At 40.3% G+C, this 26,431-nt stretch overlaps 1 protein-coding gene across 2 annotated transcripts; it reads right to left on the bottom strand.

Annotated features, from left to right (window-relative positions):
• Positions 1-7,448: 7,448 nt before the first annotated feature.
• faxcb (failed axon connections homolog, metaxin like GST domain containing b) lies at positions 7,449-25,882 on the bottom strand. 2 transcript variants are annotated; one of them, XM_034127242.1, is made up of 7 exons: positions 25,555-25,882; positions 23,714-23,835; positions 19,080-19,215; positions 18,648-18,844; positions 13,376-13,593; positions 11,045-11,161; positions 7,449-10,532 (listed from the first exon to the last, which is right to left on the bottom strand). In XM_034127242.1, the coding sequence occupies exons 1-7, from the start codon at positions 25,588-25,590 to the stop codon at positions 10,219-10,221; spliced, it is 1,140 nt and encodes a 379-aa protein (XP_033983133.1). In that variant the 5' UTR covers positions 25,591-25,882; the 3' UTR covers positions 7,449-10,218. The 2 variants fall into 2 exon arrangements, with proteins under 2 accessions (XP_033983133.1, XP_033983131.1); XM_034127240.1 differs by lacking the exon at positions 25,555-25,882 and having other exon boundaries at positions 23,714-24,154.
• Between the last annotated feature and the right edge of the window lie 549 nt (positions 25,883-26,431).

Raw genomic sequence — 26,431 nt, 5'->3', positions numbered from 1 at the left:
CAGCTACAGTATAAGCTAGAAATGTTTCCTCTTTCCACTGTAAACATTGTGTTTTAATATAACTTTTGCACACATTTTTTGTGGCAGATGTTGCACTGCTAATATGTATACACAGCCTGAATCACAAGAGGAATATGTCTAGAAAACACACTCTGGCTGAGTGATTTAGCTTGTAAACACTTCAAGATTCAAAGAGCTGGATTCAAACACACCTTCTCTCCAAAAGGAGTCATAGAGGAGGAGGAAGAGGAAGAGGAGGAAGAGGGAGAAACAGAGCAGATGGCCCAGTGCAGATATTCTAGGAGACTGGGAGCAAGGAGTGTTCTCTGAAGGACGAGGTCTTGTATTGTTTTGGCTGCGAGGGCCGCTCTGTTATAGGCGTACCAGGGGTCCCTGAAGAGCCAGGGTCTTATGGTGTCAGTGTCCCCCCAGCCCTCATCCCCAGCCCCGGCCTATTGTCATTCCTGTTTTTTAATTTCTCAAACGCAATGAAGTGTGACACAAACTGTTTACCTAGCGTGTCTGCCACAACCAGGAAGAGAAAGGATCGGAGGGGGAAAAAACAGACACACAAGCCAGGATCTCAGCACAAAATAATCCTCCATAATACCAGAGAGTTTAAAGAGGCTTTGCCAATACCTTCCCTAACCCCCCCCCGACCTGCCCCTCCACGTCTCTTTGCTCTTATGAAAAAGGGAAGGGGAGATAAAGAGGAAAAAAGAGGGTGGGGGGGTAACACATCAGAAGAAAGCTGTTAAATTCGCCCCTCAGTCTCGTTTGGGATTGCTAATTATTGTTTTTACAGTACAACAATTGGGGTATTAGGGCATACGCGGCTGGAGATAACATCCAAAGGAAGGCAAGGGGAGAAAGGGGAAGAGGAGCATGGGGGAGAAAGATAATGGGTTGACAGAAGGGGAGCTATGATAGGGTCTGGTACAGGGCGGTGTCTGTCTCTCTGCTACAACACACCACAGTATCAGGAGACTCGCTGTCTCACTCTGTCTCTAAGGGTCTAAAAGTGGAGAGGGAAAGTTTGGAATCTTCAACAATTTATGGATCGACAAATATCTGGGAAAGTGAAAGAGAACTGAAGTTTTGGGAGAATTCAACTTCTCTTCACACTTTACTAGATTACAAAGAATACATAGATCCTTCACAGCTTAAAGATCTCACATGAACACATACAGGCAGAATCCCAAACATACAGGTCAAAAGGTGAATATACCAACAAAATGTAAGTCAAGTTAAGAACTACAAGTTAACAAAATAAGCTAATATAAAAAATATTCAGAGGTGGAAGAATTACTCAGATCTTGTTGAAGTACAAGGACAAGAGTGTAGGAATACTCTGTTACTGTAAGTTAAACTCCTGCAATCAAAATGTTACTCAAGTCAAATTACAAAAGTATTGGCAAAAAATATACTTCAAACACCGAAAGTAAAAATACTTATTATGCAGATTGGCCCATTTCAGTTAGGTATATATTATATGTTTTGATTATCATTATTGATACATTTAAGTGATCTCAAAGCTGGTAAAGGTGCAGCTAATATTAATTACTTTGTATACTGCAGGGTAGCTTGTGAATGAGGTATTAAACAAATGTAGTAACAGTAAAAGTACAATATTTACCTCTGAATTGTAGTGGGGTAAAAGTACAAAGTAAAAAAAAATGAAATACTCAAGTAAATTACAAGTCCCTCAAAAATGTACTTTTACAGTATTTGAGTAAATGTACTTAGGTACTTTACACCATTGTCATTATTTGTATATCTACATTATCACATGACTCTTGTGAACCCATAAAGATATTTCTCACATAGCTATGTAATGTTCCTCAGTCGAATATTTAACTAATTGAATTGTTTTCTGGGTTTGGCTTTTCAGTATTTTTATGCTAGCTTTTAAGCTTAGAACCTAAAACAGATACAATTAGCAAATAGCTACAGACGACAGGAAGCCCAGCTCCAAATGAATGCTAATGTTCTGTATCTGCTGGGTTTAAATGGGCAACTGTTTGCTCATGTTAAAGTGGACCTATCATGCTATATTATAATAATATAGTGTAGAACCATACCTATATAAGGCATATTTATACTTTTTTTTTTTCAAAATACCAAACAGATCATGCATTTTAGCCATGCCTCATTTCGCTCAGTTTGCACTTTTTTAGCCCTGTTTTTGCAAGGGCTGATTCTGTGAGAACAGCACCACCTACAGGCCTGGCATATGTACTACAGCGTCTCCAGCGCTTTCGAACGGCAATGGCCGTGGCTGTCTCCTCCTGATTGGTGGAGTTGGCCCAATAGCCGTAGCGGCCACCGTCCTGACGTCAGGACAGTGTTCAAATCTGGATCAGTTTTTATCAGATCCGTTGCAGCCCCTTTTTTAGAGATTTGGGTATGGAGGAAAATAGAAAGGGTTGTGTTTTCTGACACTTGGTGAGTTCCCTTGAACTCCGGGGGCACATATTCATGTATAAAAGACGTACAAAAGTGCATTTTGCATGATAGGTCCCCTTTAAGTTAGAGCTGGTTACTTCTTAGTGTTAACAATAAACATGTGTTAACTGAATTAAAACTACTTTTGGGACGTAAAAATAGCATAGCACGAGGTCAGTGCCATCAGGATAACTTGAGTCTACTTTATTGTACTTCTCCACAGTGGGACATCTGAACACTGACAACACACGTGACAACATTATCATATCACTCCGCCAACCTCAAATATTACTAAAATGATAGCCTAGGTCAGGGATGGGCAATTTGGATGGTGGTGGGGGCCACATAATGTATGTACTGGCCACCAGGGGGCCACAGATTCACTTGGAACACACACACACACACACAAATTCCATGTATTGTATGTAATCATTAACAAATATACTAAGTCTGACATCTTCATTGACATTTTACAATCTTTCAGGGAACATCCTCTAATAAGCTCACTAAACAAATATCAGTTCACAGACATTTTATTACATTTTTACAAGTGGCATGTTTGTATTGAACAGGTTATTTAACAGTGGAATAAAACTATTTTTAAACTATTGGAAAGCACGGAAAATGTGTGTGCATTGAGATTAACCATTAAGATGACATAACATGAAGATGAACACTAACCCAGACATTAGTTGTCTAACTTGAACCTAAGACACTTGTAGCCTGTCTCTGCATTCCCCTTATTCCACAATGAGGGGAATGTCGACACCTGTCAACCCGCACTCTGCTGTTCCTCAGCGCCGTTCCCCCTCACTCCCGCTGAAATTATGAATGAAAAGCGTATAGTAATCATAGATAACACGGCAGGGTCCGTGACAGTTTGTTTTCATCTGATTTCAAATAAACAAAGTCTTGGTTTTTAGAATATTAAACTTGTTTCGCCAAATTCAGATGATAAATACAACTTTGAAGCTTGTAAAGGCATAATTACTACAAGCGGTGGGAAACAAACACAATACACACAAACGCGTCACAGATTATTTCGCAGTATTTGGCTGCGGAACGAAATCATGTACGCAGCTCGCGACGTAACAATGAGTCTAGTGGACGGTATCAGTACTACAAGTAAAAATAAATAAAAGAGGAGGTGTTTGCCATTCCTGGCCTAGCTAGGTGCAACATGTTTCATAGTTGCTATAAGGAACACAATTAATACAAATCAAAATTATTTCAATTGACATGAGACAATAGTACACTTAATTACAAGTCGTGTTTATCAACTTAGAATTTGAAAAGCTGTGTCTCTAGGTTCCCATCCAAATCAGTGTCAGCCAAATATTCAGAAAATTGTCAAAAGACAATGCTTTGCTGGACGTTTAGGTGACATTCTTCAGGTAAATCATGATTCATTCGCTAAGCCTGTTTCCATTGCACTTTGTTGAATTTTGTTCGTATCCTTAAAGTTCCCAAAGTTTTTCACCTCAACCATGGTAAAGATTGTTTTGCAATATTTGCAAAACTCAGATTTATTTGGCACAGATGGGGTATTAGATGGGTATCATTTCATTTGCAGGACTTTATTCCTCTATTATTGAGTCAGAGTGAAGATTTTGAAAGTCAGCTCTGGTTTGAATTGATTGCCAAAGCAAAAACACCAGGTGAGGTCTTCACCATTAAATTATGTAAGGACTATGCTACGGCAACTGCATTTTGGACCAAATAAAGTTGCTGTTGCTGTCGAAGGTAAGCCAGAAGAAAACTGCAAATCATATCATAATCAGAGTATGAGATGCTCAGGGAGACTACCCAATAGTGCACTGTTACATCCTCAAAGCTCCAAAGATTGAGACTGCTAGTATGTTGGCATTATTAAACACATACAGTATAGGCTAACATTATAACATTATTACTTTTGTTCCAGTACAATAAAACGCTCACAGGAACACGTACTGCAAGGTTTATTGTGAGTACTAAAAGGCAGGTGATGCTGTGCTCCATGGGAGAAAATAAAGCCTCATGGAGCCCACACACATACACATTGGCTTTTATCCTATGAATGAGTAGGCCAGCCAAAGTCATTTGGAAGCTTCCACATGCCAATGAATAAATAAAGCTATAATTAGTAAAGAAAACAGCGCCACCTGTTGGTGTTCCACCTCTGTGAACCCAGACCATTATAGAGTGCTGTGGGAAACACCTGAGCTTGCAAAGGCTGTATGTTAAAGTGTTGGCACGGTGTGTGTGTGTGTGTGTGTGTGTGTGTGTGTGTGTGTGTGTGTGTGTGTGTGTGTGTGTGTGTGTCTGTGTGTGTGTGTGAGGACGTTTTTTCCTGTGGGCCACCCGTGTAACCATGTGTGTTGTATGGCTTCCATTTGTAAAGAGGCTTACCGAGCATATGTGTTGGTATTGTGAGAGTGTGTGTGCTCCTCTGTGTACATGTGTGTGTACTTGAAGAGGTCCAACTGCATGTCCTGGGGCCCACCTGGCAGCCCTGTGCAGATTCTGGGGCCTGAGCAGCTGGCCTGGGGGCTGGTGAGGGTGTTCGGCGGGGGGAGGTCTGACAGGGGTGCGGGGGGTCTTCCATGGCCCCTGTCCCACCAGACCCAGACAGTAGGAGGCAGATGGACAGGCCAAAGCTACTGCCAGAGGGGCCACAGGGCCGAGGGAGAGGGCCAGCCAACACCAACTGAGCTCACTCACACACAGACATTGAATTTATAATGTTTTTTAGATACTAACTATATACTTCAGATTTTCTTAATTTCTAAATGTTACACTGAGAGATACTTCGAGAATAGAGAACAGCACAAGAGAAGAACTAGTCCCGGTACTGGAATATGTCGTTGTGTTCTTCCACTAACCGTTAATATTAGTTTTTTTATTTCAAGTTGGATTGCAAGTAGCAGGTAATTGCTGGGATCTGGAAACACAGCATCATTGCTAAAAAGGAGTTTAACCAGGAAAGAAACACAAACCACCAGCTTAGCCAAACTTTTTTTGGTAGAGAAAATCAAAGCTTAGAACAAATGATAACCCATATCTGACTTCCTGGTTCAGCTTCGATCTATGGTAGCTGCGGTTGTGTGTGCAGAGAGTTCTTATGCAGTAAGGCGTTGGAGACATTTTTGTAATACTCACACTTCCGTTTTCACTTCCAAACAAAGTAGCTCATTGGTTGATTGATTGATTGGTTCTCGGGTCGCCCTTGGTTGTCTTTTTTGTCTTTATTGTCCATTCTTTTAACCCTCCTGTCATGTTGGGGTCAAATCTGACCAATTTACCACCAATCATAAATAATGTGTTTAACATTTGATTGCTTCAATGCTTTATGATATCCTCCGCAGAAGGCATTTGAACAAATAACATTGCTGATCACCTCTTTCACTGAATTTTGAGTAGTCAACTAGTCAACTTTCACTGCAGTTCTTCATGTAAACCGTTAGTCTGAGACATTGTGTACAGCTTAAAAGGGTGTTCAAAATAATCTGGTGATGATTAGTGGTTTTTGTGTTAATGTAAGAGCAGTTAAAACAGACAGGTCAAATTTGACCAGGAACACCAAAGTAACGGGGAGACATAAACACAACAGGAGGGTTAAGCATGCTTCTGTGATCCCAGATCTAAGCAATGATTTTTGATGTGTACAATGTTATTATAAATTAAAGAAATGATGGCCCAACCTATACAAATACATCCAAGCATCAAATTAGAATAATCTTTTAACACAACTCAAGCCAAGTCTCACAAGTCCTAAATCATAAACATTGAGTTTTGAGTCCTAAACAAATCATAAGTTACTCTTCGCACAAAAACGACCGCCATTTTAAACCCACATGTTGCTCATAAACATAACCATTAAGCCTCTTATAACCTTCAAACACTGATTTTAAACATGCAATAGAAAACTTGACCCAGAACAACACCATATGGAGGACGAATGTGATAAGACAGTCACAGTGATTTGACAAGAATACACTAAAAGTGTTTAGGATTGACACAGAGTTTATTATGAACATGTATCTAGGTGGTGGTGGTGGTGGTGGTGGTGGTGGTGGTGTGGGAGGTAGCCACCGGCTCCAGCAGTCCAGAGAGCCACAGATGCTCCACTGTTTGTGTGTTGACTCTGTAATTTGTTTGCTCTAATTTGTTTTGCAGTGCCAGGGGAGTTCCGATTTTAATTTCGCTCTGTGTGTGTTTACCCCTCTTTGTGGATCGCTGATCTGTTAAGCATAGAGAGAGGCAGAGAGACAGTCAGAGTGGAGGGTGGGCTGTTCACAGAGCCAAATTAAAAAAGGAGCAGTGCAGATTGTTTTAAGCTCTGGCAGCCCCTTCAGGCCCAAAGGCCTCGCTCGCAGCCTGCACCTGCTCCGTCCCCCGGGAGCATGGTTCCTGATCCGTGGCCCTCGCTTCTCCTCCCCGGGCCCCCTATCCGAACCGCCTCCTCCTCTCCTCTCCTCTAACTCCTATTTTCCTTGTTTGCTTCATCTCCTCCCCATTGACATCTCTCCTTCCCTTCTGCTGCCTCCTTTCTCCTCACGTCTCCCCTCCAAAAACTCATGGTGCTCCTTCTCTCCTCCCTGATGACTTCCCTCACTCCTCAGCTCTGGCCTCTTCACCCCTTCTCTCCTCTCCACCAGCTGCTCCTCCTCTGTATCCCTCCTTCTCCTCTTGCCCTGGCTCAACTTCCTCCTATCCTCCCCTCATTTATTCTCCTGTAACTTTTCTTCATGCTGCTCCTCTCTCCTCCTCTTGTCTCGCCTCCAGCAGCTGGCAGAGTCTTAATCAGCAACCCTCCGCATCTCGATGATTGCAACGTGTTAGCCTGATTGAGAACACACAACCACACACACATAAGATACAGTCAGATATGACAATATAACACGATCTGTGGGCTATCACGATTATTAAACTACAGTGCAGAGCTCAATAAAGCGGCGTCAAAGCTGACATCAACACATTTTATTAACCCGAGACACATAATAAGAATGCAAATTAAACTCTTGTTTAAAATTGTCACAGCTATTCTTTATTGAAATCACCCAGTCGCTCTGTCCTTTATGACTGCACAGCCAGTTTGATCAGTCAGTCAGCTCTACACACAGTATGGTACACTTTGTCACACATACAATATGTACATTAACCCAGCAGTAATGCTATGACATGTTCCAATAACAAGACAGTTACTTTTAATATGGCTTGATTAAAGTGGTCAAACTGTATATGATGACCCAACTAGATGAGGCGAGTGCAAATCGCACAGTCCGGAGGGGGTGGGTCGACCCAATGGAAGAAGGTTGTCTCAGGAATCTAAGTATCAAGCTCTGGCCTTCTGTCACTAACTCACCTATCAGGCTTTTCATTTGCAGTTCACCCAAACTGCTAAAAGCTATCCCAAGTGGTATAGCCATGCAGACAGTCTTATTTTGAAATTCACATGAAGAACTTGTTAGCAAACAGTTACATCTAGCAGACACAGAGCAACATTAGCATTCATTCGAATGCGTGTTTCTTGCCACCTGATGATATTGTATTATCTATATACTTCTATTTTTTTGCTATTGCTTTTTGCCCTCCACCGGCTCCTGAGGAGTCTCCCTTTTTTGCAGATAAATGATCCATTATGGTCACTAACTAGTCATCAGTAATGTAGGAAGTATTCAGATTTGATTAGTTTAAGTACAAAAACCACACAGAAGTCCTCCATTGAAACTGTTACGTAAGAGGGCCCTATTATTGTCATTTTCAGGTTCATATTTTGACGTGTTTCCATGCTTTAATGTTCAAAAAGGTATTTTCATCCTCGGTCTGAAACCAGAGCCCACTCTGCTCTGATTGGTTAGCTGGCCGACTCAGTTGTGATTGGTCAACCGCTAAGAGATGTCCCGCCCCTAGGCAAATCACATGAAAAAAGCGCGAGAGGGGGGCTTGTGTGGGGGAGATACTCCCTCTGAACTTTGAGAGTTTAGCCTTTGCAGACTATTTACTTGCACACAAACCTATATACCACACACCAGGAAGGGAAGCCCCCCCAAAAGCATAATAGGGCCTCTTTAATGTTATGAAATTGAGAATGAAATCCTCAAATTAGAAGGGCTGCAAGACTAACACAATAAATACAATAGTTATTAATCAACTAAATTGTACAGGCTGCACTTGTAAAAACTGTTGAGGCAGCAATCCTATAGACACATACAGTACATCTTAAAACATGTACAAATAAAAACAAAACTATCTGCATGGCATGGATGCTTAAAGTAAGGACGTTTTTCTTTATTTGGGTGAACTGACTCTTTTAAACATTAGTTGCATCTACTCTAAACGCACCACATTCTTTTTACAGCAATCATATTGCCATTACGAGCACTTTACAGACAAAAGTAAATGCTTCCCGAGACATTTTGGTCCATTAAATACCCAGTTTTGCTCGTTTTTAGACTAGCAATGTTCAGTTGATTTGGTATTCTGACTTTATCACCTGACATTCACACACAGTAAATCTCACATACACAATCATGATCCAGACACCCAGCGTCCTGTACTGCTGATATACACATTTCCCATTCAATTGTCTTACACTGTCCTCTGCCTTCCTCCAGATTGCTCCCATTAACATAAGGTGAAAATACATTTCCACTAGTGCAAAATAAAGTCTCTCTTTGAGAGCAATAAGAAAACAAAGTTTAACAAAAAATATATACATTTGACACATTGGATCATATAGAAATAATAAAGTGGCACTGATAATAAATTATATCACAAGAAAAAACTGCTGCAGACTATATTCCCCCATTTCTTTAGTCTGAAAGAACTAAGGCTGATTTGTAAGTATGCATACATATTTAACTTGCAGGCTGACAAGTTTTTATGAATGAAACATTAAAGTTTTGGACTGTAGGAGGAATTCCTGCTGTGTTATTGGCAGGTTGGAATGACCTTGTTGTTCCAGAATAAACACAGGCTGACTACTGACTCCATCTAGTGGTGAAATATACCAACTACAGCGTTTTGCTGAAATCAAGAAGATTTTAAAATCAATAATCGGATTTCCTCCAACAACAAAGTGCAAGCAAATAATAACTAAATCGGGAGAAATAAGGATAATACCCATTAAATCACAGGCACAAAACTGCTTCTTTTTCATTCTTGTTTCTATTCCATTGGACTACTACTAAGGTTGTGGTTTGATGGAGGTCATGTTTTCTTCCCACATACAGTAGCACAAAGGGAATGACACGAGGATCAATCTACAGCACAGACTCATCTGTGTTTCCTCTCTCGCACACAGATGGTTAACGGCAGCTGTTCCTGTCAGTCACATGATCGATCTCCACCTGTTTCAGTGGGTTTGTGCGTTAGGACACGTGGCGGAGTGGTGATTAGTTGCATCGTTTCATAGCAAGTGAGGTGCCGCCTGTCATGAATACACCGCTCCTTGGTCGACATCACATTTTTCACTCGATGAGACATTTCTTCCGTGTTAACCTTTCGCACCAGCTTCTGCGTCTTAGGATGAGACAAATAAGGCAAAGAGGAACTGCCGCGGGGACAGTTCTGATGTTACAGGAAGGGGCAAAGCATACAGTATTAGTGTTATGGGGTTCAGTTTGTATGCACTGCATATTAATACCCAGGGGGTCCATCAGGAAGGTTAATTATTTTGGGTATCAGAGGTTGAGGAGTCATTTCTTCAGCCGTGAGAGTCTGGCAACCTGTCCAGATTTTTAAAACTAACTATGCATCGTCTCCTGTCAGCCAATCACGACCATCCTCAGGTCAAACCTCAAGGTCGGGAATTAACTCCTCCTTAAGCTGAATGTCATTTTCGGATCCCGTGCCCACGTCCGAGTCAAAGAGTGAGTGGTCAGATTTGGGCGAGTGCGTGTGTGAGTGTCCGCCTGAGTGGCTGCTGGCGTCGCTGTCGTCAAGAGTGTTAGTCCTGGAGAAGAGGCCAAAGTCCAGCAGGCCTGTAGGGGAGCCACTGCTCTCACTCTCTCCTTCAAAATAAAAATCTTCCACCTCCACAAACCACTCGGGCCAGAACCTCCTCCGCATCCGCTCGCAGAACATGGCCAGGTTGATCAACTCTCCTGTAAAGACAAAAGACACAGCAGGTTTATAAGAACAAGCTTTTACAGATACAGCTAAACCATCAGGAGGTATCACTGCATGGTGCTTACTGACATTTTGAGTCTGATAAAGAGGAAGACAATACATCTGGGATACTTTCAGAGACATAATTATGTGCTATCTTTTTATGATAAGTGCTTTCAGAAAGTATGTATCAAAGCAACAGCGAGGAACCCTCATTTGTGACATTACAAGCTCTGATTTTGCTCTCGGAAAAGATAAGAGACCCAAGTGTTCCCTACTCAGTGCAACAATCAAAGCCTATCAGCATCACTGCATTACAGTATAATATCACTGCCATCTACTGGCTGAACATACAAATACATCTATGACAAACCACTTAGGAAATATGCAAGTGACATGTTTATCTTGAAGTCAAGCTTATATACTGCAAAACAGGGTAATAGTGAAGCTCAAACTAAAGCAACAGTATTTACAGTTAATATGCAGAGCACTCCACAGATCCACTGACCTTTGATGAGTTGTTCTGGTCGTGTCCCAGGAAGAGTCCACATAGCCTGGGCTAGATGCCCAAACACTGTAGCATCTAATGTGGACATCTTAGAGCCCATGAAGTATTTTTTATCTCCTGTGGGACAGAGACATTTGAAATGATGGAGCATAATAATTAGTAGTGTTTGAAATAAAAGAAACATTGCTTTAAACTTTTTGGATTCAAAATAAAAAAATATATAGAAAAGCTAAAGGTGTTTGATTGGCACCAGCCGGTTAAGTAACAAAAAAAACATTGTTGATTTTCTAACAATTTAATTTCTTACTACTAGCTCTTGGAGTAGCAGAAGCTAGATCTTTCAACCTTTTATCCATGACTTTTAGCTAACTCAACTGTTTTTACTTTTAGCTTGCTATTTCTGTTTATCCATTTCTTTTTGGTATTTATATCAATGGTATGCATTACTGTTTAGCTTATAATTTCAAAAGTTTATCCATTACTTTTTCGCTAGCCGTTTCTGTTCTTTAGCTAACTAGCAACTGTTGCTCAAGCATTATTTTTAGCTAGCTAACCAGCTTGTTCATCCATTTATTTTAGGTACATATTTCAGTAGGTTACATTATACATTTTTGCTAATTATTTAAAAAGATCATTCTCCCTTAGCTAACTATTAATCCTATCCATTACTTTTAGCTAGCTATTTTAACCTTTCTTCTAGCTAGCTAACTTAAATTAGCTAGGGTGTTACAACACAGTAGGTTAGTGGTAAGCATAAACATTTAAGAAGGTTTTATCTTCATAGTAGTTCCTTCCTAAACACCAATGCGGATTGTTCATTCAAATATAGCCTACTGTATATTTCTTTATATTAGTTGAGCTGCTTAACAATAGTTCTAAGTATACAAATGTAAAAAGAGAGATATTAGGCTAACCCTGGTTGGGCATCACCTTCCAAGACATTACCCCTCCACCCCCCCAACACTGAAATATATCATACATTTTGTTAAAATAAACGTGTAAAGAATGTTAACAAGACAGAGACAGAACAGTATGGCCAGTTATACATATTTGATATTAAGTTTGTGTGGCCTTAGATACGGTTTATGCTAAATCTATTAGCTTCTCCTTCCCTGTTCGGGAGAATACACACTTTAAAATAAACTAATTTCATCATGAAACTGGAAGAGCTACACTTTTGGCAGCAGCAAAACATTTTATACTCACACTCATGAGTCAGGAAAGCAAAACAGAAGCTAAGTGTACTGATGATTTCACAGAATAACTTTCCGTTTTACAACAAATGGTCTTCTGTTGAAATGGTACAAACAGATCGATGTAAATCACTTTTCTTTCAAGCATCTGGCTCTTTGTTTCCATCTGAGCACTGATATCTTATCCCTGTGGCTGACATCCAGAACTTTCCTGTTTTCATTTATCTCTGCTATACCTCACTAAGTAGCCTACAAACACAGAGATGTTCTGTTTAGATAAAGTGAAAATGATATTGGTATTTTGTCTACAAGGAAAGTAAATGCATTATTTCCAGGACATACAGCTCTGTAAAAAATTAAGAGACCACTCCAAATGTTTCTTAAATCTCAATCTCTACATGTATGGCAGCCATTCCCTTACAGTATCTGTTTAATTCCAACACAGAGAAAAGTAGTCAGTAGTTTACCCAAACACATACCTATAAAAAGTAAAACCAGAGAAACTGATCATTTTGCAGTGGTCTCTCTTCTTCCATAGCTGTATATGTTTATGTTTATGTTATATGTTATTTAGTTATTCACATTATAAAATGTGCCTTTTCATTGTATAATATTTCATTGTGCATATATATTTGAAATAACTTGTGAGGGTCCATGAATCATCAAGACTAATTCTGCATTAGGCCCCATTAGACTTCGATAATGATCCGACAATTTTCATTTGGTCATTATGACTTGGCAATGCAGTAATACATTAGCTCGACATAGATGTCTACTTTACATACAACTTCCTGTGACTAAATTAGCTTTCCGCTGTCACTTTTATTTAATTCTGATTACCTGAATGTAACATAACAATCACATAACTGTTCTGGAAAGGTTGACACATTTCACAACAACTATCCAATGGACTGAGTTTCTGAATACATATGACCATCCAGTCCTATTATAAAGAGAACTGTACCAACGGCTACAGATGTGTACTGTACTATAATTCTGTTATCCCAGATTTTAAAAAACAGCCGCTCTTTTATCAAATTACATAACAGAGTTGGGGTAATCCCTTCTCATACAGTTGATGACTTAAGGGGTAAAAGCCATAGAGAATGCTAATCAAAACACACGGTCCTCTTCCTACCTAACAGTGTGGCCAGCGTCCTCATGTCCTTCTCCATCAGTGTGTAGACCTCCTCCTTAGAGAAGCGTCCGATGCCATGGCCGTACATCTCCCTGCGCACCATGCTGCCGTTCATGTGGCTCAGCAGCCACTTCAGGGTGTCGCTCAGGGGGCCGGTCATCGACAGAAGCTTCTGCGTTTCATCTACGTTGTCCACCCACTGACAGTAGGCTATCGTCCTGACAGAACACAAAGCACACAACATGGTGTTTACATCACATTGCGAAACGGTGTCAGAAAATGGATGAGTCTAGCATCAAACTTCTTTATATCACAGATCATATATATACCATTTTTTTTATGGAGATGTGATATGGATGTAGAGAGCAATCCATCCAACATTATTTGTAATAAAGTGGATGAGTTGCTATGTGATTCCTTTCCTCAATTATGCAAAAGAGGAAATTCCATTCTTTACGCCAAACACGTCCTAATAAATTGTGGTTCGGAAAAAAAGGAAGTGACGTATTTAGAGGTTTATCCCATGCCCTACTACCAACAAAGCTTTATGTCTATTGACAATAACCTCGTCCTAATCAATAAAGTACACTACCACTTCCCGTTTATCAGCATCATATCCAGCCCTTTAAACTGTCAGGCTGCATGTAAGAGAGGAAACGGTGACTGTGAAAGCATCCCAGGAACTCCATTACAGATTTGAACTGGAAAAACTCAAGCTGCATTGCTTTGTGGAGTCAGTCAGAGTCAGTTTTGCTTGTGTTCAAATCTAAAAATAGGAAACAGAAGGAAGAGATTTGTCTCGCAGCAGCCGACAGACAGATCCAGTCTCTGTGTGCAAACAAGCCCAACTCAAATCCTTAAAATCCCTCTTTAGCTCTGCTTTTCATTAACCACTTTGTCTCATTTGTGACCATTGAAAATGTAAAAAAGGAAACCTAGGAGACAGTTGTTTTATCTTAATTATACACATAAGCCTGTGAAGTGTATTCACCTACTTAAGTAAGGAAAATATATGTTTACAGTTTCTGCATTTCTTTTGCACCATTCTCTTGCACTATTTGTATGTTTTTAAGTAGATTGTATGATGTATTTATTGTTGGAGGAGCCTGAGACTTAATTACTACCTTTCCTGTAGTGTGTTATAAAGGGTTTTTTTTGCATGTAAATGGTCTGCAAAGGCTAAAATCCCTCCAGGGGGAGTTTCTCTCCCACACACTCCCCCCCCTGCCTGAAACGCCTCCATTGGACTCCTTTGTTTACTTCTGTAACACAGTGACATCACTATGTAACACTTGCGCTTCTATTGGCAAGCACTCCAACACATTGGGTGTTTCTCAATGTCGAGGACGCTTGCTTGGTAGCACATGTCTTCCGAGTCACTTGCTTCAGAAGCGCGAGGCAAGAATCCTTCCTAGCCTCGGAAAACGAAGAATTGTGGAACAGGCTAACAGGTGTGCAGGTGTGCGTCATATGAGAGGCCCCGCCTAAAATTGAGCGCGATTTCTGCCAAAGATTTGGAAATTGGTTCGTGCGCAAAGCATTGTGGGGATTTTAAGACCGCAGAGTCTACACATGTGCAGCCTCGAAATTTCTCGCTACGAAGTACGCCGGCCTCGGTAGAATTCCAAGTATGCTGGAGATTGGACAGTCCTTCGGCGGGACTCGATGACGTAGTATGCTTGAAATAGTGGCTCTGGAGCAGCCTTCCTCGACATTGAGAAACACCCATTGTATGTGAAAGGCTCAGAGGCGGGACATCTCTAACAGAGCCTGCCAGCTAACCAATCAGAGCAGACTGGGCTCTGGTTTCAGACAGAGGGTGAAAAGAGCTGCTGCAGCAGCAAATAAAGACCTTTTTGAACATTAAAGCATGGAAACATGTCAAAGTAAAGGAACAAAATACAAATATGAAACCTGGAAATAAGCATAATAGGGCCCCTTTAAGATTTTCATTGCCAAAACTACGCTGTAACAAATCATTTGAATGTTGAATCTACTGATAGTGCAAGTGTCTCTGATGTGTGGTACACATGTGTTGTTTTTCCAGCCGAGCTGCCTGTGCGTGTAAACACTAATAAGATTAAGATGCTATATCCTTACACACTCTCTCCCATTACTTCGTAGGAAATGCAGACTGATCTTCTCTCACAGATCGTCTGTACGCCTGGAAGCTTTATGTTGTAATTCTGCCGGCAGTGGCTGACCCCTGCGCCATGATGCGACTGCAGAGCAGCGTCTGCCTCTGGCCTGCACTCTTCTCCATCAGTCTGGTAGACAAGGCGCTCAATGCAAATTGAATTTAAGCATCTGACCTACATTACATCTGGGAGTGGTGACCGTCCATGGGCCATACATTACTTCCTGTTACATTATCTGATCTGTTGTCCCAAGAGGATATACAGTCCTTTGTTTCAAGATTAGAAAAAAAGCCCTTCTTAGCAGATTCAAATATCTAATTAAGATGAGGTCAGTCAGTTTTGAGGGGGTAGACAATGGAAGCATGAAATCATTGTTTTGGCCTTTCTGCACTTTTCATTTCCAGTCAGTATGTGTTTCCCACTTAAGGTTGTGACTCACAAGTTGATGATAAAGAGCATTAGTAGTATTCTTACTGTTATAACAATTTGTTCTAAAAGTCATAAGCTGATTTTAAAGACAAGATGAATCATTTCACTGACTCATCAGAAGTGCATTGCAGTCTTGCATTTTTTAGTGTTCAAATAATAAAAGGCTTGAAAAAAGCTAATTGATTGTGTTTTTATTGAATTATTGGGGATAAAAATTGTTCTATTTAGTCCTCTGTTGAATTGCATGACCATTTTGGCCACTGTGATAGTGGAAGCTGTAAAACTAGTACCTCATAATGTTGTAGATGAACATGTTAGCAAACATTTGCATGTTTATTTAAACATCCGGCAGAAACAACATGAAAATAAGCTGTATATTTGAAATATTTCTACCAATTTAAAGCCCCACCAGAATTCATTGACAAAAAACAGTGATTTTACCTTGCAGAGCCCAGAAGCTGCTGGTCTTACGCTGCCTCAAACAGAACATTTGTTTGTGTTATTGTGTGACTTCTGTATTTTGAACTTACCATTATAAATACCAACATCACACAATAACACAAACAAACAAACTGATCGAGACAGGGGTAGACCAGCAGCTCCTTTGTTTTGTGAAGTAAAATTACTGTTTTTGTCAATGGAGTCTGGTGCCGTTGAAAAGAGCATAGATAATATCTCGAAAAGGGCTGTCTGACGGGGGTTAAGTGGTGAAAATATTCTAAAAATAGCATACATTTAAACTGATATTGACTTTTTTTAGGAAGACTTTTTGCTGCTGCACCGATACCTCATATAACCCCACTTCAAAAAATCCATACCACCCTTTAGACAGCAAAGCTGAACAGAGTATAAAGCACAGAGGCTGCTTGTTCTTCAGTTTCCTGTTATCTTGTTTTTATAGCAGCATCGATCAGAAGTGCTGGAGGAAAACAGAGTGTGTACTGTATGACGTAACACTCGGTTAGTGCCGCTGGCCAGAAGCTAGCCCTTCAGAGAGCAACCAAGCTGCCAGATTGCCCTTTCCTGACATAAATAATTCAATCAATAGGTCTATAAGTGGGTCTAAACATGGGCACACAGGGTGGGTGGAGGAGCAGAGAAAAGAGCGAGGAGGTGACACAAAGAGGGAGGATGTATGCATGACCTCTAAAGCTTGGGAGAAAGAAATAATTGTTTACATCACGCAAAAGTTGCAATTTCACATCTATAGGCTATTTTACACATTAAATAGCGAGGTTTCACATGTCACAATGTGTGTGTGTGTGTGTGTGTGTGTGTGTGTGTGTGTGTGTGTGTGTGTGTGTGTGTGTGTGTGTGTGTGTGTGTGTGTGTGTGTGTGTGTGTGTGTGTGTGTGTGTGTGGGGCAAAGATGGATGGAGCTTTTAGGTAATGGAAAACAGAGCCTGTGTGGGGAAGGAGGGGTGGTGAATGATTTCCTAGCAGCAGCTTCTCACCCAGAGGCTCAGGAGTGACTCACCACGGCAGGCATGGCTGACAACACACTGCTGATGTTGAGGGTAGAGACAGCTTGAGCTGAGGCTGCATGAATAATGTTTAAAAAGTAAATAACACTGAATCTAAGCTTTAAATCTCCTTATATGCAATCTGAAGAGCTACAGTCATTAGATTTGGTCACACCATGTCGATCAGTATTTTCATATTGAAAACTAAAGTTATTTTTAAACATACTTTTCCTTATTTTTTTATATATTAATTTAGTTGTGTGTTCTTTATTTTTTTTAATCCTATTCATTATTATTTATTTTTGCTCTTTTGTTTGTCAAACATAACATAGTTTTATTAGGGTTTGCCTCTGTCAAATTGAACACCAATAATTAAAATAATTATTCAAATGAATATATAAAAATAAATATTTTATATTTATTTAAAAAATAATTGTAATTAAATTAAAAGCCAAACAATTATTTAAATCAATATTCCATTGTTCTTTTTCAGTGAGATCTGTGTGGGTGGTTCCTGATACTGTTTAACATTGGGCTTAGGTGTTAAAATATGCATTCGATAACTAATATGTAAATATAAATATATAGGTTCAATTCAGCCAATGCATTATTTGTGCCTTCAAGTAAAACTGTTGCATCAAATTACCGAAATGTCCCCGTATTCCGAATTAGATGTCCCCTTTGAATCATATTTTATTAAACGTTTCCAAACACCCAGTTTTAACTTGTCCATAATGACATAGGGTGCGTCTCACTTCTCTTATTTTTCATTTCCTCGCTCCTCGGGCTCGGTATCACCGGAAGTTGATTTGTCTGCGCCATCTTGAGTACCGTCCCAGTGGCCTTATTTTTGCTGGAGGACCGAGGATCGAGGATCGAGGAGTGATAACGGAGGAGCGATAATCGAGGAACTACCAGACCATCCTCCGGTGAAATCCTCAGACACTCGCCCCGCCCCCTTACTGTGTATCGCTCACTGATTGGACGATGCAGCGCATGCACTGATCTGGCTGCTGTCAGACGATCAGCTGTGCGGCGTCATCACAAACGGACTTCGCTTCACGTGACGCTCCGGAGGAAACAACGTCCCATTGCTCTTAAAACTCATTTCCCTGCTTCTCATGGTTTCCTTGCGTCTCTCCATGCTTCCCTGGTGGGAGGGACTAGTCGCAGAGAAACGACGCAAGTGAGGGACGCAAGGAATCCATTTAACCAAAGTGAGATGCACCTATAGTCCCCTACCAGTACAGGTGATCCTCCACCATGGTGGTGATAGCTCGGGACACGGCTCTCTCCTCAGGGGTGAGGTTTACGTTGAGGTTAACTCCCAGCATCTCCTCCAGGAAGTCCACGATGAACTCTGAACCTGACGCCTGCTGGTGGTTGTACTCGATCCACGGCATCTTACCCTGCGGCGACAGCTTCCCATCAAAGTAGTTCTGCAGAGAGACACAGATTCAGATTAGAATATCAAAGATTTGACAATCTGGACAAAATTAGCTTATTATTTATGGAAGCCATGAGAGACCAAAGAAAACTTGAAAACGCCCAAAAGAGTATTACAATAACAAATGATTATCGTGGGGGAAAGGGTCACGGAGAAAAGTTGTTTGATTAGTTGGCGATCTCTGGGAAATGTCTCCCCCTTTTATAATGTATTCTGCTGAGCCTCACCTGGTAGGGCAGGTCCACCATGCGCAGGTACGTCTCCAGTTTGAGGCAGAAGGGTGAGAGGCTGGGCACGCCGTTCTTTGGCCTGGAGAACTGATGGAGGATGATGGCGTCTTTAGAGTCCAACTCCTGCTCTTTCCTACAGAAGAAGAAAACAATACATTTAATATGTAAACAGTCTATTTAAGATGATGTTCTCAGTTCAGATTGCAATGCCCACTGTATAAGAAGACTTCATATAATTTGTTCTTGTAACCCCTGACATGAAGGTCATTTATCCAGGTCTGTCGAAAGCATGATTGCTGAAAAAATACTGGCCCGATTTACATGAAACTAAATCGAAGGGTGAAGCACGGGCAAAAGAACAACCTATAATATTTTGGAGAGAATCCAAATCATGAGGAGGAAACATGAACTTGGAAGTGAACATTGTGAGATAGGACCTTTGTACTGCACTCGTGAGGTGTTGGAATAGTTGTGAAAATGTGTTTCCAAGTGGGAAATCAAGTAGGCCAAACTTTTGCTACACATTTCATGGCTCCTTGTTGTCCCAAAAATACTGGACAAACGTAATAAAATAGCCCTACGACGCATCGTCTTTGAAGTGTCCATGCTGTTCTCACTTTCAACCCAAAGCTCTTGACCACAACACGACAGAAGAACGGCTTCCCAACTCAGGAAATGGGACCATCCAAAGACCATGTGAATGCCTCAGTCTATTCAATTTAACATCAACTGAAAAACCATGTTGTCAAACCAATGAGGCAATAATATTTGCTGTTGAGGAATGATTTGATTGACAGCAAGTATAATTCAAAAGCACTTCCCTCAGAAAGCTGTGTTTGATGCTCTGATGGATTTCCCCCTCTGGTTCTGTTGTGTTTCCTGCTTTCATTGATTGTTTTTAGCAGGAAAAGGCTGATGCTCCAGGGAGGAATACACTATCTGTTTGATATTGTAAACCCTACTGACTATGTGTAAACACCCAGAGGAACATGAGGAGTGATACAAACTTAAAAGCCAGTGAAAGTATCCTTTGATTCAAATGCTAACTTCTCAGAGCTGTCACTTTTAGATTAGATTACACTGAAATGAACTGTAGTGTATTTGTTCTGAGTACAGGTACAGTGCGTGTAGGGAGGAGAGGAGGAGAGGGTCACCTCTGTAGTTTATTATAGCGTGATGACACAGCAGTAAGTCCCAGAGTCCCTGAGCAACCGCCCGGCAACACCTTTCTTTATTTTCAGAGACTGCAGAGGCTTAACTTCATTCACTTTCAAACAGTAGCTTTGAGCAGCAGACCTACATTGTGTTGTCCTGGAGGAACATATATAAAATAAATCCAAAATGCTAATCCGAAATGCTCAGCCATTAGGATTTCAGCCAATGCTGCACATGTATCCCTCATATTGTCATCTAAAATCTAAATGGTTACATGCTTATATTAATGTAACCAGAAATGAAAGATATTATATTAACAAAAGTTGAGCTCCAAAGATTCACCAGTTAGTTGTTGAATTGAATGATGAATGTTGGAGATTCATTAAATTAATCTCCTACTATATTGATAACCTATTGATCGTGTGAGTTATTATTTAAGAAAATAAAGTCAACATTCTCTTAATCCAGCTCCTTAAATGCGAATATTTTCAGATTTCTGTACTCCTTTATGACAATAAGCTAAATATAATTGAGTTGTTGACAAAATATGACATTTTTGTCAACAACTCAACCCACTTGTTGGGTTTTGGGAAACATTTGAACAATTTTCTGACATTTTATAGATCCCTCATGCCTGCTGTTTGAACACAAACCATAATAAACTCTTCTACTGATGTTCTTTGTTTCTCTCTGGCTGTGTTCCCTGTGGTCCCTGGAGCAACTGTGCCAACATGCACGTGGTTGTCACTGTATCCCTGTACTATTATCACCCAGCCAAAAATACATTTGGTAGGTGATGTTTGATCAAAAGGAAATTGTTTGTTTGATATGAAAAAAAGATGATTTGATCAAAGATGAACAACTACACTGATCACGAACACGTTTTCCGTTTTCCTGTTTGTTGCATTTCATGTTTGTGTGTTGGAATTACCATCAAGAGACATAAAAAGGGCCTGAGCACAACATGGACACTTTATTTATGTGTCTATTACCAACACTTAAATATGACCCGCCAAAGCTTTGTAAGCATTTGAACATCATGAGGGGGAAAAAAGATTATATATATATAATAACAAGGAGGCTGTGGCTCAGTGGATAGTATAATGGACTTCGAATCAGGGGATAGCAAGTTCGAGTCCCACTGCAGTCAGCATGTCGTTGTGTCCCTGGGCAAGACACTTCACCCCAAATTGCTCCTGTGGGGATTGTCCACAGTACTGAATGTATGTAAGTCGCTTTGGATAAAAGCGTCTAACAAATGACATGTAATGTAATAATTTCCACCCTATGGCTTCCTGTTCCTCTCCAGATGTTATGTATGCAGCACAGAGGAAAGGGTAAAAGGAGACTTTACATCCTGGCATTAGCATCATTGTGCAGGCAGACAAAGCATGTCCGGTCTGTTTAGCATATCTTTTATCACTGGCCAAAGCTCTTCTTTGTGGGAATTTTTTTCTTATAACTGTATAAAATAACTCCAATCTTTTATGGGATTTTATTGTATGAAAAATGCAGTCAGTTGCCAGCTTAAGTAAAAATCAAATAAACAATAAAACGTGCTTTTCTGATAATTCAGAGGGTTAAACATATTTCTAATATTTAGACTACCATCAGTGAAACGGATTGGTAAAAACACTATGCGACTCAGTATAGCAACACTCTAAACGACAGCCTCTAAAATGACCACAAAGTTCAATCCATGCCTCTCTGAACTCTAACATGATAAGCTAACATCCAACTCAATGCTCCAAAGGCTTTTAAAAGATGAAAGAAAATCCATGGAAACACCAACTAACTACCCCTTTACTGCTGTGCCCTATTTAACCGATCAAACATAATTACACTCATTGATGCTTTGAATAAAAAACGTATCCTGCAATGCTTACAATTTGTATGCATTAACATAACAATATAAAACATGTTTTGTGCCCCTTGATGCTGTTTTTATGGAGCAGATACCTTGACAACGTTATTTCTGACACACGATATATTTTCTCTTTGGTGTTATAAAATTGCTTTATGGGCATTTCCATATTTGAGGGAAGGGTTACCAATAATTCTAGAGTTCATTTTGGTAGATGTAGCTTTACTTGTGATGCTGTGCAATTCTAAAGTGTTATACTTGCAGGTGTCCACAACTTATATAAAACCGTTTTTAACTCAATCTGAACATTATAACATGTACTGCATTTGCTTGAGTTACTTAATAAACTGGTAACTGAACACATTATTAATACATGTTGCACAAGCTTTACACACTGTGTTGAGGTGCTGAAACTGATCCAAGTATTCAAAGTCGCTGTCCACTGACACATGGTGCTGAAACCATTCCAATCCACTCTATCACGACTCATTTTAATCGTTTATTTGAACAGGGACAATGCACATTAATGAACACTTGAGACACATAATGCTTCAAGTGTAAATATGCCGGATTTGAGCTTTGAGCTCATTTCCATCCGTAGTCCCTGACATACAACATATAAGAACATGACATTTATAAACATAGCAAAAAATAAATACATGATGTGCAAAAAGAGCATGAGCAGCATATACAAGTATTTATGACATGGCAGTACACTATAGCAGCAACGACATATTAAGTGCAAGAGAAGATACAAGAGATGCATAAAGTGCAAGAGGAGATACCCCTGTATTAAAGTGCATTTAGCAGTGATTGCACGTCTGTTTGTTTCTCAACCATTCTTTGAGTTGACCTTTAAAACTATTGAGAGTGGGACAATCCCGTAACTCAGTTGGGAGGCTATTCCAGAGTGAGCTGCCTTTAATGGAGAGGACATTTTGACCAAAAGTGGCCCGTCTACATCTGTCCTACTTGTATGTTCTGTCAATATAAATATGGTGCTGAAAGCTCCTTGAAGGGCCACTTAAAGAACATAAAGTCTCTCTCGTGGGGGGGACATTCGATGTGTCTGTGCCTGTGCCAACAGCACATCACATGTTAGGAGCAGATGATGCTGCCAGGCTGTACACGAAATACAAGGTTACACAGGTTATCACGGGGGGGAGTGAAAGCAGAGACACAACCAGGCCACTGTGACAGGATGTACTTACTCCCAAAGTAATCCCCCCATTGACAGGCAAGCATTCCCTGAAAGGAGATAATCACTTTCTCCATCCCTCATATCATTAGTATAAGGATGTGGATGTAGGTGTTTAAAAAAAATGTTTATGTAAATCTCACGCAGAGTTCACGCTCAGGTGCTCGTGGCACATGAGCCGACGCGTGACTAATTTTTTATTTATTTGATTTGGTCTCTCTCCATCTAGTGTCGTGTCCTTGGGAGGAGGAAACAGGTCTGAAACCTCAGCAACCACCGCGAGATCTGCAGACTTAGCATCCTATGGAAGGATTCACATAATATCCACTCAGAGTATATATCTAAACCCATTCCAATGACACCGATAAGTCACTGTGAGCAGGTTAAATAAAAGGAAGTGATGGCGGTGCTTACCTGATGGCGAGCAGCTCATGCAGTAGGTAGGCTGCAGCAGCCAGCAGGGCCCCCCCGGTGATGTACAGGGTCTTCTTCCACCAGGAGTCCGACCCCAGAACCGACATAATGCCCCCGTAGTCCTGTAAGGGGAAGGCGATGATACAGCCATATAAAGACTGCTGCTGCTCGAAGCCGCACAGCCCGAGCGGCAGGCTGTGATTCCGCCCGAGTTCAACCACACACGGCCGGGAAGAGGCGAAGCCAGCAGCCCAGTACATCCTCCCCTCCCTCGGTTAGAGCCACCCCGCTTCCTCCCCGCTGTGGTCCCCGTTAGGCTTCATCCAAACGCCCGGCGGGTTTTCTACGGCATGGCGGCTGTGTGGTTAATATTTATCCGGAATATTAGGAGTAAACATGTCGGTTCGCCCTCCCCTAGGATGATGATCCGCACCCAGTCCGCTTTCCCTTGCAGGTTTGGGAGAACATTGTCAAGCTATGAAGTAATACAACACCTTGACTTCCGGTTACATCTTTCAAAATTAAACGTCTCTGTTGGGGCTGTGTTGCAATGTTATTTTGATGACTTGTGTTCTGTAGCCTTTTTGCAGATGAAGTTATAAAAGTATTAACACTAATAGTTGGTTATTATGTTTTTAATATATTAGGTAATAATGTATTATAGTTATAGTTTTATTTTATTTTCTTATTTATAAATGTGTTATATCAAGGTCTCGTTTGACATAATGAACAGGGAGCATCATGGAAAGTCATGTTCAGTGACCCTTTAGCACCGTTTAAATTACATTTTCTGCAAATAGTACATTATTTTAAACCATCCACTGCTGAACTACTGAAACTTCCCCCTTCTTCACTTTCAGAGATATTCTCTGATGCAAGGACTGCAACTTATTATTGTTTTCAATTGATTTGCAATTGACTTGAATATTGAAGAAGTTGTTGAATAAACTTAAGCTAAGTGACTTGTTTTTTTATCATTTAAGTGTTAATATGTTAAAAACTGGTGTTCAACCAGTAAATGCTGTATATTTATCCTAAGTACATCATCCTTTTTCAACAGCGTACATGTTTATATCATTATAAATGTTATATAAACTTGACATGCTCGAACATTCTGCAGGACTCTCAAACAGCTTTGTTTTTATTTCAGCATTAAAGCTCATCCTTGACCATAGTAGTATTTTGACGTAAATTAAAGAGATCTGATGAAAGTCCTAGAAAGAGCTAATATGTGTAAGTGAAGCTAGAATCATTTTTAAGATAATATCAACGTACATCACAACTAGCAAATGTCAACAAATTAGGATTAAACAGGCCAGGGGCTTGTGGTCTGAGAAAAATAATTGCTGTGTAATATCCTTTTATTGTTTAGGTGAACTCTGGCAACATCCGGTGTTAGCATACTAAACTCTGGCAGCTCGACGCAGCCGGCCTATTGTCTGCTCCGGAGGGGAGACACCGCGCCCTGACGAGCCCTGCGTCCCAGTGAAACCAGTGGCTACCCGGAGGAACACAGCGCTTATTGGCCAGCACTTATGACAAGTAAATTATATTTGTATAATAAATGAAACTGTGTATGCGACAACCTACTCAATTGACAATTAGTTTCTTCACCACCAAAATATCTGCTGTTGATAGTTTGTTTGTTTACCTTTGAGGATAAAAACCGCCACAAAAAAAAACACTATACATGCACAAATAGCGTATAGGTGAAACAATATCCATTCGTTACGTTTTTTTATGTTAATGTAGTCTATTAAACAGCATTCGCATTTTCAAAAAGCATACACAACTGTAAAAGCCTTTTAATCGGAATTATATCAAAATAAAAGTATACTCACTCTTGAACAACTTCGGAAGTGTAGGAAGATATTCATCTTGACGGAGAAATCCACCTGACGTTCTTTGAATCTGTTTGTGGAGCATTCCGAGAGGTGTTGGGGAAAAACTTCCAGAAAAGACGATTTAGTAAAATATCCTGTAGGAGCTTACAACAGCTTCGGTGCCAAATGAAATCCCGTCTGCTCCCAGTCAGCAGGTGACAGTGTGTCTTGGTCAATAGCGATAGGTGTTTACACCGAACGGAATGAACTACCGGTGTGTATTAATGAATGGTGGTGCACTTTAAAACCCTCACTGCAGCCATGGCTACTGCAAGTTAGGTGCGCACTCCCGCGGATTCAGGGGGCGCGCATTAGAGCAGGAGAGTGTGTTATTGTAAACAGATGAATAGTGTGGGAACAAGAGTACACTGCAGGCACTAGCAGGGATGGAGGTACTCAGTTTACTTAGTTAAAGTACTAATGCAACGTAATGTAAATGTAAAAGGCGTTCATTAAAAATAAATAAATAAAATGATCTAAGGTAATCAGGATAATGTACAATGTGACTGTGGTAGCATTATATGTCATACGATTATAATTGCTTCTGCATTAATGTACAAGCAGGATTATACTGTTGTACTTGGTGGAGGTGTGTCTAAATAAGTATTATCTTCATTATGTATTCATCTGATTATTTCTCATATAATTCTCTAATCCTTTACAATTATGTTTTTTTTCTTCTTCCATCAACAATCCAAACCTCCAAATTCTTTAAAAATACAATAAAATTATTCAAATAATTTGAAGAAACACCGGCAAAAAAAAAGATTATTGTTGTCTTTCTTTCAAACTCTTCAAGCTTTTCGTAATTTGCATGTTAATCATATACAAATCA

The sequence above is a fragment of the Trematomus bernacchii genome, unplaced genomic scaffold, assembly GCF_902827165.1.
Source record: "Trematomus bernacchii unplaced genomic scaffold, fTreBer1.1, whole genome shotgun sequence".
Lineage (NCBI taxonomy): Eukaryota > Metazoa > Chordata > Actinopteri > Perciformes > Nototheniidae > Trematomus > Trematomus bernacchii.
Note: the sequence above shows the minus strand (reverse complement) of the source record. Positions and strands in the feature narration are given on the sequence as shown.